The sequence below is a fragment of the Trachypithecus francoisi genome, unplaced genomic scaffold, assembly GCF_009764315.1.
Source record: "Trachypithecus francoisi isolate TF-2019V2 unplaced genomic scaffold, Tfra_2.0 Lachesis_group5, whole genome shotgun sequence".
In the NCBI taxonomy this organism is placed as follows: Eukaryota; Metazoa; Chordata; class Mammalia; order Primates; family Cercopithecidae; genus Trachypithecus; species Trachypithecus francoisi.
This window is the reverse complement of record NW_022681470.1, coordinates 64,831,484-64,847,728: the sequence shown is the minus strand read 5'-3', so window position 1 is coordinate 64,847,728 and position 16,245 is coordinate 64,831,484. Positions and strand designations below refer to the sequence as shown.

General features: G+C 40.1%; 1 protein-coding gene across 3 annotated transcripts in view; it reads right to left on the bottom strand.

The window, feature by feature from the left end:
- Positions 1-16,245, bottom strand: part of LOC117075393 (complement receptor type 1) — a 221,972-nt gene that overhangs the window by 173,776 nt on the left and 31,951 nt on the right. For all 3 annotated transcript variants that reach the window (XM_033197702.1, XM_033197703.1, XM_033197705.1), the window contains exons 11-18: positions 15,081-15,166; positions 12,559-12,957; positions 10,346-10,522; positions 10,149-10,251; positions 9,098-9,183; positions 6,227-6,454; positions 3,069-3,248; positions 1,851-1,950 (exon numbers count right to left, since the gene is read on the bottom strand). In XM_033197702.1, coding sequence (XP_033053593.1) covers positions 1,851-1,950; positions 3,069-3,248; positions 6,227-6,454; positions 9,098-9,183; positions 10,149-10,251; positions 10,346-10,522; positions 12,559-12,957; positions 15,081-15,166 — 1,359 coding nt within the window. The remainder of the gene's footprint in view (positions 1-1,850; positions 1,951-3,068; positions 3,249-6,226; positions 6,455-9,097; positions 9,184-10,148; positions 10,252-10,345; positions 10,523-12,558; positions 12,958-15,080; positions 15,167-16,245) is intronic.

The following is a 16,245-nucleotide window of genomic DNA, read 5'->3' as shown; positions in this document are numbered from 1 at the left end:
GGGGGCATTTAGCCAATTTACATTTAATGTTAGCATTGCTATGTGTAAATTTGATTCTGTCATTATGATGCTAACTTGTTATTTTGCCCGTTAGTTGATGTGGTTTCTTCATATTGTTGATGGTCTTTACAATTTGGTATGTTTTCACAGTGGCTGGTACCAGTTATTCCTTTCCATGTTTAGTGTTTCGTTCAGGAGCTCTTGTAAGGCAGGTCTGGTGGTGACAAAGTCCCTCAGCATTTGCTTGTCTGTAAAGGATTTTATTTCTCCTTCACTTATGAAGCTTGGTTTGGCTGGATATGAAATTCTGGATTGAAAATTATTTTCTTTAAGAATGTTAACTCTCTCTGGCTTCTAGGGTTTCTGCAGAGAGATTCACTGTTAGTCTGACGGGCTTCCCTTTGTGGGTAACCTGACCTTTCTCTCTGGCTGCCCTTAACATTTTTTCCTTCATTTCAACCTTGGTGAATCTGACGATTATGTGTCTTGGGGTTGCTCTTCTCGAGGAGTATCTTTGTGGTGGTCTCTGTATTTCCTGAATGTGAATGCTGGCTTGTCTTGCTAGATTGGGGAAGTTCTCCTGGATAATATCTTGAAGAATGTTTTCCCACTTGGTTCCATTCTCTCCAGCACTTTCAGGCACACCAATCAAACGTAGGTTTGGTCTTTTCACATAGTCCCATATTTCTTGGAGGCTTTGTTCATTCCTTTTCATTCTTTTTGGTCTTCATGCTTTATTTCATTAAGTTGATCTTCAGTCTCTGATATCCTTTGTTTCACTTGATCAATTTGGCTATTGATACTTGTGTATGCTTCATAAAGTTCTTGTGTTGTGTTTTTCAGCTTAATCAGGTCATTTATGTTCTTCTTTAAACTGGTTATTCTAGTTAGCAATTCCTCTAACCTGTTTTTCAAGGTTCTTGCTTCCTTGCATTGGGTTAGAACATGCTCCTTTTGCTTGAAGGAGTTTGTGATTACCCACCTTCTGAAGCCTACTTCTGTCAATTTGTCAAACTCATTCTCCATCCAGTTTTGTTCCCTTTCTGGCAAGGAGTTGGGATCCTTTGGAGGAGAAGAGGCATTCTGGTTTTGGGAATTTTCAGCCTTTTTGTGCTGGTTTTTCCTCATCTTCGTGGATTTATCTATCTTTGGTCTTTGATGTTGGTGACCTTTGGATGGGGTTTTCACGTGGACGTCCTTTTTGTTGATGTTAATGCTCTTTCTTTATGTTTGTCAGCTTTTCTTCTAACAGTCAAGCCCCTCTGCTGCAGGTCTGCTGGAGTTTGCTGGAGGCTCACTCCAGGGTCTTTAAAAGCCCCTTCTCAGTTGAGGCAATGGCTTCTGGTGTGGCTACTTGTCCCAAGGAGAAGTCAAGAACAAGAACCCCATAATGTTCTCCTCTTTGTGTGCACTTTGATGCATAATCTTCCAGAGCTGCTGTTACAATTAAGATTTACTCTCCCAAACCCTGCTTCAAAGTCCTCCAACTCAACGGTAGTACCTACCGATCTCAGTTAAGGAGGTTCAAATAGTTCAACTACCTTTTTTCCTTTCACTTATTTGCAAGCTGCTCCTTTTCATCCAATGAATGCCTGACCAGGTTTCACATGTACCACCTTTGACAGGAACATGGTGCCCTCAACTGGTTTACAATACAATACATATTGTTCCTTCTTTTTTGTATTCCTTTGATAATATGCTATGTCCAAGGTATCATCTCCATCTAGAAGTCCTATTGCTTGCTTTTAAAGTAAAGGTAGCAATAGTTTAGTTTGTCTATCTGAGACTGAATCCGAAGTTGACTCTACTGTTCTGGAACTCATATTCAAGAGATGGTATTCTCAACTCACCCTTTATTACAAGAATAATTAACTGTTGATCCAAACTGGGTATCTGTGTTTATATGCACCATTCCATTGAAGGGTTCTGGAGGAGTTCCACATGATTTTCCTAGAGGGAAGAAGCAGAATTTGGGATTAAGTGTAGAGTTCAACTTACCTTTGTTTGTAAGGTTCAAACTGGAGTGTGGCATACTAAACAGCATATACAGTTCCAATTGTTTAATGGAATTGACTGCTTTGAAGAAACTTGGCAGACAACTTCAGAACCATGCAGCTACAGAACACCACTTTAAAAAAGACTACCTTACATCTCCCAATAAAGGTTATGTATGGGCTAACGCTTGTAATCCTAGCACTTTGGGAGGCCAAGGCAGGCAGATCTCCTGAGGTCAGGAGTTCAAGACCAGTCTGGCCAACATGGCAAAACCCTATCTCTACTAAAAAATACAAAAATTAGCTGGGCGTGGGGGTGGGTGCCTGTAATCCCAGCTACTCAGGAAACTGAGGCAGGGAGACTTGCTCGAACCCAGGAGGTTGAAGTGAGCCAAGATCACACCACTACACTCCAGCCTGGGTGACAGAGTGAGGCTCCATCTCAGAAAAAACAAACAAACAAACAACAACAAAAAACACAACAACAACAGAAACAAAACAAAAAACAAAACAAAACAAGTCATTTATGGCTAAAGTGTTATACTCTCATTCCACCAGCCAAAATCAAAGTCCTCAAAATTTGGGATGTCTCCCCTATTTTTAGTTAGCCAACCTCAGTTCACTGTAACCCACATAAATTTCTTTTGTACCCCTGTTTCATTCATTTCATGGTTTCAGCCATCAAGGATGATCTACAGTGAATGTAAATTTTATCTCTAATTCTTTTGTGAGAGCCATTCTCATGAAATGAGCATCTAGTTAAGGTTCAGGAACTCCGAGCAATAAAAAGGGGTGATGTACAAGACCACCCTTTATCAAAATACCTTGGGCAAATATAGACATCTTGCCTCCAAAATTTGAGCAAATTGAATCAAATCCCACACTGTTTTTATTGTTGTTGTTTGTAGAGATGGGGTTTGGCCATGTTGCCCAGGCTGGTTGTGAGCTCCTGAGCTCAAGCTGTCTGCCAGCTTTGGCCTCCCAAAGTGCTGGGATTACAGGCATGAGCCACCAAGCCTGCTCCCATCTATGCTTTAAGAGACATGAAGTAGTTCCCAGGGAGGGGTTACTTACGTCTACAGTTGTCTTCAACACTTGACCAGACCAAGTTTTCTAGGCAGGAGATAGAGAACCTTCTCCCAAAATACCCAGGACGGCATTCATAATTCAAAGATGTCCCGACTGGAAACTCAAAGTCATTAATTGGGATTGTGGGCCTGGCAAATGGAAACTGCTCTGGGGTTTTACAGTGACCTGGAGAACAAAATCACAGGAATATCAAAGTTAGCAGAGAGACTTCCACCCTACCTCCTGTTTCTCTCCAATTAAGCTGAGAGGTGGATCACAGAAACAGACTTACAAAAATAGCAAAAGATTTTCTTCTCTTTGATATTACCTTGGCATAAACTTTTCAATGGCATCTACTCAGTGGAATTTTTTTTTTTTTTACTATTTGGAAGATCACTCAGCTTTCTGATCTTCCCTTATTTCACCAAAACAAGAACTCCAACTTGCAGTTTCATATTTCAGACCTCCTGTCGGAGTGCCTATATCCTCAGTTAACCACTCAAATGCTCATGTATTTGTGCTAATTCACTCATGAGTAGCAAGACATATTTTATCATCTCTCTCCATCTACTCCATTCTCAGGGTGCCCAGCATTAGCTGCCTCTCTGGCCTTTCATAGCAGATACCCGTTGTAGTGAGTTGAATTATGTTCTCCCAAAAGATATCTCTACCTAAAACCTCAGAATAGAAACTTGTTTGTAATAATGGTTTTTCAGATAGAATTAAGGTTAGCATCTTGAGATTAGATCATCTTTTACTTAGAGTGGGCCCTAAATCCAATGACTGGTGTCCCTATCAGGGAAAAAGTGGAGGGATTTGAAATATAGAGACACAGGGGAAAAGGCTATGATGGAGGCAGGGATTGGAATGATGCATCCACAAACCAAGGAATACCAAGGAATTCCAGGAACTAGCAGGAGCTGGAAGAAGTAAGGAATTGGTTATTTTCTAGAGCCTTAGAAGATGGGAAAATACCCCTGCCAACATCTCAATTTCAGACTTCTAGCCTACAAAACTGTGAAATAATAAGTTTCTTCTGTTTTAAGCCCCCTAGTTTGTGGTAATTTGTTACAGCAGCCCTAGGAAACTAATACAGTGTTCTTCTTCTGATGCTAAACCACGCATTTAAAGATAGAACAAAATAGGCTAGGCATGGTGGCTCACGCCTTGTAGTCCCACCACTTTGGGAGGCCAAGGCAGGTGGATTGCTTTAGCCCAGGAGTTCAAGACCAGCCTGGGCAACATGACGAAAACCGGTCTACATAAAATACAAGAATTAGCTGGGCATGGTGGCATGCATCTGTGGTCCCAGCTATTTGGGAGGCTGAGATGGGAAGCTTGCTTGAGCCAGGGAGGTCGAGGCTGCAGTAAATTATAATTGCACCACTCTACTCTAGCCTGGGCAAAAGAGCAAGAACCTCTCTCAAAAAAAAAAAAAAAAAAAAAAAAAGCACATACACAATACACACACAAAAACAAAACAAAACAAAAAAAGAACCAGAACAAAACAGACTAAGCCATCAGCTTCCTGTAAGAAGCTATGTCTTCTTTCTGAGAGAGTATATTGTATGCTGCATATTTTTACTTTTTGTTTTACAATTTTTTTTTTTTTTTTTTTCTAGTCTTTTTTTTTTTTTTTTTTTTTTTTTTATTATACTTTAAGTTCTAGGGTACATGTGCATAACGTTTATATCATGTATAACTCCCCAATGCAATCCCTCCTCCTCCCCCCTCCCATGATAGGCCCCAGTGTGTGATGTTCCCCTTCCCGAGTCCAAGTGATCTCATTGTTCAGTTCCCACCTATGAGTGAGAACATGCGGTGTTTGGTTTCTGTTCTTGTGATAGTTGCTAAGAATGATGGTTCCAGCTGCATCCATGTCCCTACAAAGGACGCAAACTCATCCTTTTTGATGGCTGCATAGTATTCCATGGTGTATATGTGCCCCATTTTCTTATCCAGTCTGTCACAGATGGACATTGGGTTGATTCCAAGTCTTTGCTATTGTGAATAGTGCCGCAATGAACATACGTGTACAATTTTTACAATTTTTAAATTTTATTTTTTATAGAGACAGGATCTTGCTGTGTTCACCAGGTTGGTCTTGAACTCCTGGCCTCAAACAATCCTCCCACCTCAGCCTCCAAAAGTGCTGGGATTATAGGTGTGAGCTACTGTGCCCAGCCATGTGTTGCATATTTTCAAATAGAGTCTGAACTCCACTCCCTTCCTTGTGGAGAAGTCTTCCTCCATCTGTTCATTCATTAAGCCTTCACTGGGGTCTAGGCATTTGCATTAAAAAATTTACTGGATTCTGATGAGTAGCACTCAGTTGGAGGGTAAAGGTAAAAGAAAGGTTAAATGCCAGGTTTAGCCTTTTCACCTTGGCTTGCTCTTCTCTCTCAGGGCTTCCCTGTGGATAATGGAATATTCCAAGGCTGGTGCCACATCCCTAATCTACTACAGCTTCTGTTCTGGAAAAGACCTAATGTTTGCCCTAAAGGATCAGGCGACTTCTCCCCCTCTTTAGGAAGAAACAGACTCTTCCTTTTCCTACTCTTTTCTTTGGGCTACTGTTTCCTTGCTTCTTACCCTGAGAGGAATAGTTCAAGTACAAAGATTGAGACGACCTGGAGGCAAGCTGACAAGTGGACAAACGTTAAGTCAAGACGAAGAGAGTCTTTTTGGTTACTTAGCCCATGCAGCAGAACACTAGTTTAAAACCTTAGCTAAATAATATCCACATTTTCAATTTTGAACTTTGCATGCCCATGTACCCCTCATGAACTTATGGAGAGTGTCTGTCAATTATACAGATACTGGTTAGTGTTCATAGGCAATTGTTTTCATGTCTTCTCCAGTGAATATATTTTTCTTCCTGAATGACGTAACTGTGCCTTACTACCTTCCCTCCAACCCTCCCCTCAGTCCCATTACCCCACCCTCTTCCACTCCACCAGCAAGAATAGTTCTCATCTTATAGATTTAAACATACCTTGGCACTGCTGAAACCCATCTGTTTTAGCTATGGTATGTAATTTTGTCATTTCCACTTATGACAAAGTTAAGCTCACAAAAACATACCATAGTCTTATTACAGAAACATGAGGGATTGGGTCCAGATATTCTGAACCCATTTAGGATATGTGGAAACAGATACTGACCAGCATGAACAGAAAGTTCACAGCGAGGGGCGGGGCTGCTCCAAACCCCATTCCCTTGAGGGTCACTTGTGCAGCGAATGGTGTTCTCCCCAATGAGTTTGAAGGCCATCCCTCTGTCTGGGTGGGGGTCACATGTGTAAGATATTTCTTTTCCATAGGGAATATCCCCAAGGAGAGTTCCGGTGTGTCTCCCATTAAGGATAGCTGGAGGATTTGGACAAAAGATATCTAGAAAGAAAACAAGAGCTCTCAATTCCATAAAAAATTTTAAATTGTAATCCAAGGTGATTCTACAGTTGTCATACTGTGACTGTGTTGCCAATTAAGCGTACTTTTTTTCTTAAGGAAAGTAGAAACTGCAAAATAAATGTATTAGACCTCTGCTAAGATGGAGCTAAATGAAACGACAACTAAATCAATGTTTATTACAAAAACCATTGCCAAATTAAGCATCCTAAATTTTTCAGATAGTTAATATTTCTGAATAATAAAGGGTATATTCCTTTAAAGTAAATAAAAATCTTCATAGTCACATTAAAGGGGAATCATCCATTAATTCAACAAGCATTTTTTAAAAATATCTGATGTATGTCAAGTACTGTTTTAAGCACAAGATAAATATGATCTTTGACATCAAGAATCTTCATCCTAGAGACATCTTTCTAAAATATATTATGCATTTATTATTTGTATATCAGTGATTTAATTTTTCTTGATGATGCCAGGTTATGATTTTCAAAATAAAGATGAAAGATTACAGTAATGCTGTCAAATGAAATAAAATATACTATGTACTCCTGTATGTGTTTCAAAAGGCTCAAGAACGTTACGGTTTTTTGAGATACTCATTGGTTTTTAAAGGTTTTTTTTTTTTTTTCCATTAAACAAACACATTTATTCCTTGGAATGCCTCTATTTGGGGACATCCTTCCCCTTTCTAATTTGCTTTGAATTTGGAAAGAGGATATTACAGTTTAAAAGAACTATAGATAAACTAATCAAAGGTTAAAATAGCTTAACCAATGTTTACACTTTAGTAAGCAATTTCAGATATATGTTGGGTTCATGAGGGTATTTTCTCTTTCTTTTCTTTCATACTTCTTAACTATTCCAGGGAAGTTAAGATTGTCAAATAGCTGACTTCCAACAATGTAAGATGAAATTATCAAGTTTCATCATATAAATCAGTACAAGACATTGAAATAATTTAAGGCAAAGTATTCATTTGAGCTAAATTCTATTGTAAACATGTATTTTTAATAGCTATGATCAGAAGGGGAACCAATATCCTGATTGATTTAGTGAAGAAGTAAATGGATAGATTGGACATAGTAGTGTTTCTGTCTTTAACGCACTATTTTCTACCCTCTTAAAAATCAAAAGCAACCCCCTTGCTGCCATTTCCCTCTCCAGCTATAGTCCTATTTCTACTCTCTTTACATGAAAACTCCTCTAAAATACTGTCTATGATCTGTTACAGTTCCTCTGTTCATTCTCCCTAGAATTCATTTCAATCAGTGTTTGCCAGTACTCCACTGAAACTGCCACTTGTTACCTGCAAGTTGCTAAACCCAAAGATCAATTTTCTGTTCTCACCTAATTTGACCTCCCTATAGAATTTGACACAGTTGATTAATCTAGTCCTTTAAAGGAATTTACACCCTTGGCTTCCAGGGCACCTCACTCTCCTGTGTTTTCTCTTATTGCAGTGGCTGCTTCATTATAATCCCCTTTGCTGATTCCTTCTCACCTTTTCAACTGTTAATCCTGGACATCCAGGCTCAGTCCATGCATCTGTTCTCTAGCAGCACTCACTCCCTAGGTGAAGATCTCTTTCAGTCCTGATTTCAAGCATAGCAGATACAATGAGGGCTTCTACACATCTATGGGCAGCCTGGGACTCTCTAACATATCCATCTGGATATCTAAGAGGAACACTAAAATTATATCCCAAGCATAACTTTCGATTTCCCTCTTCCCAAACTTCACGCAGTCCCCTGCATTTCAGCTAAGGCAAATTCTACCCTGGTGGTTGCTTGGCCAAAAACCTGGAAACTGTTTATGATTCTTCTCTTTCTTTCACATCCTCTATCTAAGCACCATCACCAAATTCTGTCATCTGCACCTTCAAAATATATCCAGAATTTGATCACTTCTCATCATCATCTTTCCCAATTGCTTTCCTGGGCCAACATCTCTGATGAGATTGCTGCAACAGCCTCCCAGTTTGAACCCTCAGCTACATCCAGAGGTTTGCTTGACTACACTTGCCTTTTGGGTCCTCAGCTACTTTCTCAATTGAGAGCACTGACTCAATTAAGAGCATTTTCTTAATAACACTTAGTATCATTTGAACATTTCTATTCATGTCTTTGATTTTTGCCTTTATCCTTGCACAAAAATCTAAACATGGACTTATCTGTCTTGTTTATAGGTATATTCCCAGTTCCCAGAAGATTGCTTGGCACATAGTAGGTACTCAAATAATTTTCTGTTGAAAGAATGAGTATGTGACTAAATGGATGATTGAGGGAAGAACTGAAAAGTTGAAGTATGACTATTACTTTTGACAGGAAAGAAGAGAAAAATTTAGCCTAGCATCTTGCCATATATTTATTTCTATGAAGCATTTCTCTCTATTTATAGCACAGACTCTCCTCATAAATATTTATAGGAGGGTACCCCAAACACATGATTCTCAGGTTTATTTTTCCCCAAAACGTTGCTTGTATCTATTCCAACAAAGAACTATTTCTATCAAAAGTAGGCATAAACAGGACCAACAGTAGATAATCCCATAGGGCAAACCACATTAAGAAAAAAAAAAACAAAGAGAAAGATCCAGACTGAACAAGTATTCCATCTACTCACGTTCACACACAGGAACACTGTTATTCCAAAGGCTTCTCCTTCCAACCAAGACACAATGGCTAACGGAGCTGCCCTTTAAGCGAAACCTAAAGAACAAAGCAGTAGTGGCTGGGTGAATGCACCATTTTTCTCTTCCCTTCATTGACAGATCTCAACCTCCTCCCTGAGAATTCCTAAGTTAATTAACATTTTACTGCTCAAGCTAAAGCACAGGTGAAAATACTCAACTCACTTAGTTTCTCATTGACAGGGGCTCAGAAGCAAAATCTTTTTGGAAAAAGTGTAGCTTTCAGTGAGGACAAAGCAATAACAGCTGGCGAAGTTGTCAATCACACGTAATTGGATTTTAGAATATTTCCACTTACTCTTTCATTCCTATTCCAAATTCCACTATTTATTTGTTTAAAAGTTTTTTGAAATACTCTTTGCATGCTATTTTATCTTATACACAACTCTCTCTTATATATCAAACTTTTCTTAACAACCCCCTAGAATAGTTATTTATCTCTTCATGTCTGCAAATTATTTATTCATACATCTAATGTTCCATATGTGTATATATATACTTTTTTTTTCAAGATCTATTGTATTCCTGCCATTGTTTTTTCTTTGTCCCTTACTGGAAGCTGCACATTTTCCAAAATGATTTTACTTCTAAGCCTCTATAAGTGAGAAATCAAATGAGTTGAGCTTTTTGCTTTTTAAACTTCTGTTCATGGATCCAGCTGGTTCATACCACACTTTCCAATCATTGTTTCAGATATTAGTCTCCTCTAGTACTTCTTTTCCACTAGGCCAGTCCCCTTTTCTGGACTGGTGATTGTATTTCTGTTTATACTTGACACTGAGTTATATGTGCCATTTTTTCTTCATCTCTTTATCTCTTGATAGTAGTGTCACTTAGTCCCTACCCTTATTTTAAAACTACACTTCCAGAAGTTAATCTCCCTGGGTTCTTTTCCTAGGTCAGCCCTCTTTTTGGATTGATCCTTGAGCTCAAGAGTCACTCTCCAGTGCTAAGTCCCTGATCTTAATTCTGGGTCACACTCACCCTTCATCACAGACAAAGGACACCTTTGCTCCAAGCTGGAGATTAAGTGGAAATAGCACACGGCCATGAGGGAGTTGGCCCAATAAGTCATCACAGGATTTCACTAGAAGAAGAAAAAAAGAAAAAAGAAAAAATAGGAGTAAGACCTCCATGTGCAGGGTAAAGAGAGCAATCTGGAAGCTAGAGAGTTGAGGCACCTGCACATCTGGGGGCTTCAGGGCTCCAGTCTCCCTGGGGCGTGCAGTGCAGAGACGCAGCCCCTCTGAGGTCATAGCCGGGCTCACAGCTGTAGAACACTTCCTGCCCGGGTGAAAAGTTGTCCTGATGGCTTGGGGTATGCTCACCATGCAGGATTTCTGGAGGCGACTGACACACTGTGGAAAGGACAGTTCCAGAGCACTTGTTACTTATGGGGGAATTTCCTATGCTTCCTGAAGGCCTCATAGCTAGTCAGAGGTAGAGAAATAGAACCCAATTCTCCCTAGCACAAGGCCCCAAATTCACTTGTAAATCTACAGGGCATGAGGTATTTTATCCTAGCTCTGGCTCTCCAATGTGGAGTTATTAGTATTGGTGGATTCTCCATCTACATATTTCCTAGGAAGGTAATCCCGATTTGTACCATTGTTATTCAGGCAATGAGACTGTCACCTGAGACCAAGTCTGTTCTACAGATTTCCCCCAATTTCTCTGATTGCACACCAATGACTAAAGTACAGTCATACTGTTTCTGGACGGGCAAGCCCCCAAATTGGGACTTACTCTGGAAGGGTTCTTACCTCACCCAGGAAAGAATTCAGGGATGAGCCAGTGGTGCCAGACAGCAATCTTTTAGTGAAGGGCACTGCCACTTGCAGAGCAGGGCTAACTCACAGACAGTGCACCCAGAGTCAGCAACATAAGGGCTGCTGGCAGGCAACTGTATTTATACTCCTGTAAACCCGTTTCAGTTACATGTAAATTAAGGAATGGATCAATGCAGATTGAGGGGCGAGTTATTTAGAACTTTCCAGGAAAAGGGCGGTAACTTCTAGGTCGTTGCCATGGCATTTGTAAACTGTCATGGTGCTGATGGGACTATGAGGGCACCTAGCAATTGCTTTCATTGCCATCTGCTGGTTCCTGCTGTTTTTTCACTTCATCCTGTCTGGGCCAGAGCCTGTTTTGGTCAGCAGGATTGTGACCAGAACACAAGCCCTGCCCATCTCCTGCCTCAACACATCCATCTTTATATCCCTTTATCTGTTCGTCTTCCCAGCTCAGTGGTTGCACAAGGCTAACATGGGTTGGTAGAAGAATTGTAAGCTCTTTCTCTGTCCCTATGTATCAGCCATAACACCTCCCATTCAGCTGCTAAGCCAGCTATTGTGGCATCAGTAGACAAGATGAGCCATCAAAAACACAAGCCCTTAAATAAAGCAGTCCTTTGTCACGAGAGGGCATATTATTTGGAGAGTATTTGACTCAACATCTGCCTTTATTTATAGTCCTGTTCGTTCATGCTTAGGGCATCAGAACCCATTTTAACATCAACCTAATCTATACTTCATTAAAGATGAATTTAGAAACATTTAACCGGCTTTGAACAAGTTACTTTCACTCTTGACTTAGACTCCTAGGGATAAAATGTAGGATGTGGATGGCTTGAGCCTAGGAGTTTGAGGCTGCAGTGAGCCATGATTGTATCACTGTACTTCAGCCTAGGCAACAGAGTAGGACCTCAACTCTAATAAATAGTTTTTAAATAAAATAAAATAAAAAATAAAATGTGGGAGGCAGACCATTGTAGACAAACTCTAAGGTCTTTGTCTCTATTATGAGGCTATGATTTCTGTCTTTGTAAGCCAGTCTCTTTCTTTCACCAATGGATGCTGATAGAAGTATGGCAAGAGACAAAACATTCAGACTCTGGGGTCTAACACACCTGCCTTTTAAAATCCTGGGTGTCTCACTTAGAATATGTGACTTGGCTAATTTATTTAACCTCTGAAAGACCAAGCTGATATCACTATGAAATGGATAATACAACAGCACAATTTCAAACTATTGTTGTAAATAATGAATGAGAAAATGCATATAAAGTGCTTAGTGCACAGTTGACCATAAAGTCCATATAATTTTTCAATATAATTGAGAGAGATTGCAGCTTTTACTTTGCCCTGAGAATTGATTAATAGATCAGTCCAAAATAGCTTTTTTCTTGGCTAATTAAGGTCTTGCTTTTCAAAATGAAGACACAAATGCATGGGTGCATGCACACCCCTGATTCTTAATTTCATGCTTCTTCCCCCAAAACTTACTTTCCCACCCTCCTCACCACACATCCCTCCCCGTGAACAAATACTGATCTCCTGATCCAACAGCAAATCGTGTCATTTGCAGGGCCCTTCTAGGCCTCGGTCAGACTCACCCCTGGAGCAGCTTGGTAACTCTGGCTCCCATTTGTTCAGGACCTGGCATTGCACACGGCGGGGTCCTTTCATGACAAAGCCAGGCTGACACCTAAACTCCACAACTTCATTTAAGGAAAATAAGCTTCTGTTGACAGATACCAATATTCCATTTTCCACATTTGGAGGCATACATTTGTTAGGTATAATGCACTGAGGGGCCGGGCCGCTCCAGATGCCCACTTGATCATCTTTGCTGGTGCAGTATATGGAGGGCTCACCCACGAGCTCAAACACGTTTGTCCCTCCGCTTCCAAGATTGCAGCGGTAGGTCACCACAGATCCGTAGTGAAAATACTCTCTGTTGGTGCTAATGAAATCTCCATTGGCGATGGTTGGGGGTAGCCCACAAGGAATTCCTGGCAAAAGAGACAGCAAGTTAACCAAAACAAAACCTTGGGACAGAGTCTTGCTGTCACCCAGGCTGGAGTGCAGTGCACCATCACGGCTCACTGCAGCCTCCACTTCCCAGGTCCAGCAATCCTCCCACCTCAACCTCCCGAGTAGCTGGGGTCACAGGCATGCACCACTGTGTCTGGTTTATTTTTCTATTTTTAGCAGAGATGGGATTTGGCCATGTTGGGCAGGTTAGTCTTGAACTCCCGGCCTCAAACAATCTCCCTGCCTTGGACTTTCAAAGTGCTGGGATTATAAGCGTGAGCCACCACGCCCAGCCTGGTTTCTAATAATTACACTTTATAGTAAATTTTGCCAACAGTTTTTTTAAAATTCCAAATTAGCAGAAGTAAATATTGACAATATTATTCTCATCTAATATTTGCTAATGTACAGACATGTTCTTACAGTTGTAAAATATTATGAGTTCTGGTCTACTCAGTTAGCCTTATTTCACTAAATGTGTCCACATATTACTAGAGCCCACTGTTTTGTTAGTTTGTTTTTTGTTTTTTGAACAGAGTCTCACTCTGTTCCCCAACCTGGAGTGCAGTGGCATGATCTCGGCTCACTGCAACCCCCATCCCCCAAGTTGAAGCGAGTTTCCTGCCTCAGACTCCTGAGTAGCTGGGATTAGAGGCATGCAGCACCACACATGGCTAACTTTTGTATTTTTAGTAGAGATGGAGTTTCGCCATATTGGCCAGGCTGGTCTTGAGCTCCTGACCTCAAGTGATCTGCCCGCCTCAAACTCCCAATGTACTGGGATTACAGGCAAGAGCCACTGTGCCTAGCCTATAGTCTATGTTTTATTTCTCCTGCTAAATGAGAATTTGACTATGTTATCTCACCATTATTAATTTAGTTCTCTCTCTATACAAGGCATTTGCCTTTGTGGTATTGGATATTAAATTAATAAAGCATATAGCATAGCATTTTTTTTGAGACAGTGTCGTGCTCTGATGCCCAGGCTGGAGTGCAGTGGCCCGATCATGGCTCATTGTAGCCTCAACCTCTCTGGCTCAAGCAATCCTCCCACCTCTCAGTCTCCCGAGTAGTTGGGACTATAGGCGTTTGCCACCATGCCCGTTTGGTTTTTGTATTTTTTGGAGTGACAGGGTTTCACCATGTTGTACAAGCTGGTCTCGAACTCCTGGGCTCAAGCCATCTGCTCACCTAGTCCTCCCAAAGTGCTGGGATTACAAGTTTGACTCACCACACGTGGCTCAGTATAGCATCTTTATTAAATAATAAGACAAAAAACTCTGACAGAACTAATAGAGACAAAGCACAAATATACAATATTACATATAATAAACAAGATACTTACAGATTCAGAAGTAATAAAAAGAACTGGATACTGATCTACAGCCATACCACCCTGAATGCGCCCAATCTCGTCTGATCGTGGAAGAACTGAATACTGTGTCCTACTCTACTGTAGGGCAGTGCCCAGCCAGTATATTGACCTTCTACAAAGTTGGTTCCTACTTATCCTCCCACCAACTGGGTTTGAAATTGCTGATTTCCTCACACCATCACCAAATGCAGGATTATACACAGTTTATATTCCTTTTTAGCCTGCAATTGCTCATTTCCTTTGCTCCCCAAAATATAGAAAGCTCATCTTCCAAACAACTCACAGGGAAGATGGCATGATCCTGTTTAGACAAAGAAGAAGAAGGAAGAAAGAGCCGCATGGCTTGAATATCCGATGTGATACTAAGAGCTTGCAGAGAGGATATAGGGTTTCTTTCACTGACTTTGTATTTGTTGACTTCACTGAAGAAAATGCTCTTCAAACTGGGAGGTGTTCAACCAACAGAGGAGGAAATTGGGGGCTGTTTAAATGAGCTCAAGACTAGTTTAAAATAATTACACCTTGAGATAAGAAAAAAACAAAAGCGCATTTCTAGGTGAAGGTGGAAGTTTGGAATGCTGTGAGCCATTTTAAGGATATGACTGGATTCTTCAAATATCAGAAGGATACCATGTCCAAGAGGGATGAGATTCATTCTTTGTGATTCTAGGAGGATAACTCTAGGATTTAACGGTGGGGTGAATGGGGAAAGAGACTGCAACTCACGTTGACAAATTGGCGGCTTTGTGCTCCAATGGGCAGTATGGCCTGAGATGACACATTCAGCAGATGAGTGACCAATGAGTCGGTGCCTAAAGGCAAACAATGGAAAATAATTGTGCTGTACATGCCTCATCAACGTCCTCACAGCATGCATATGTGGCAAACCAGAAGGATTACAATGTAGGAGAAGTCTAAGTCCTAGCCTAAACTTTACCTGTTGTTCCCAGCTTTTCTACTTCTTTTTCCTATTCTCTCAGTGAAAGAGATATTTTTGCTCTAACTTCTCCTGGCCCACTTTGCTTCTTAATATCTTGGCTTCATTGTGGACTGTGCCTAGTGCCAAAATAAAACGATTATTTTGTAGACCTGTTTAACAATTTTTTTCATAAATTATATTTTCTTTAAATATTATTTCTGCCATTTTTTGTTTGCATTTTCCCGTAATTTGTGTGTGTGTGTGCATAATACTATGTCATCTTACTTGAGACATGTTTTTTATAAATATAGGATTTGTTGCTTTTGATCTTGTCTAGGAGACTTTGTCTTTCTTTTTTTTTTTTATTATACTTTAAGTTCTAGGGTACATGTGCATGACGTTTATATCAGAGACTTTGTCTTTCAACAAGAAGATTAAACCACATGTATTGAGATAAATGATGCATTCGATTTGCTTTCATCATCATTCTTTCACTGCCTTTTTCATTGATTTCATGATGCCCAGTGATGAGGATGTGGAGAAAGCAATGAATAAAATGACCTGATCCAAACGTGAGGGGGCTTATTTCTGGTGGAAGAGACAAATGCATTCCTTGCCTTTTCCTTCCCTCTCACTTGCTATATGGAAGAGATAAATTCAGCCGTTTTAGTCATTCTAATAATTTGGAAATTAAACTTCATATTTTTTCCAATGAGGAATTTCATTTTATATGTGTGCATGTATGTTATACATATGCACACAACAGATATTTAAACCTATTTTCTCAATTTTAGAGTCAAACTCTATATAGTCAGTCTACTCATCTTCTCTGTAATGTTAAGTCTAGCCTACCTTTTCTTACTGTCTCACATTTTCTGGTTTTATTGATATGTTCTAGGAGTTTAGAGAGATTATTAATAAATTATGATTACATCGCCAAATTTTTATGTGTACGTTATTTTTATTGTTGTT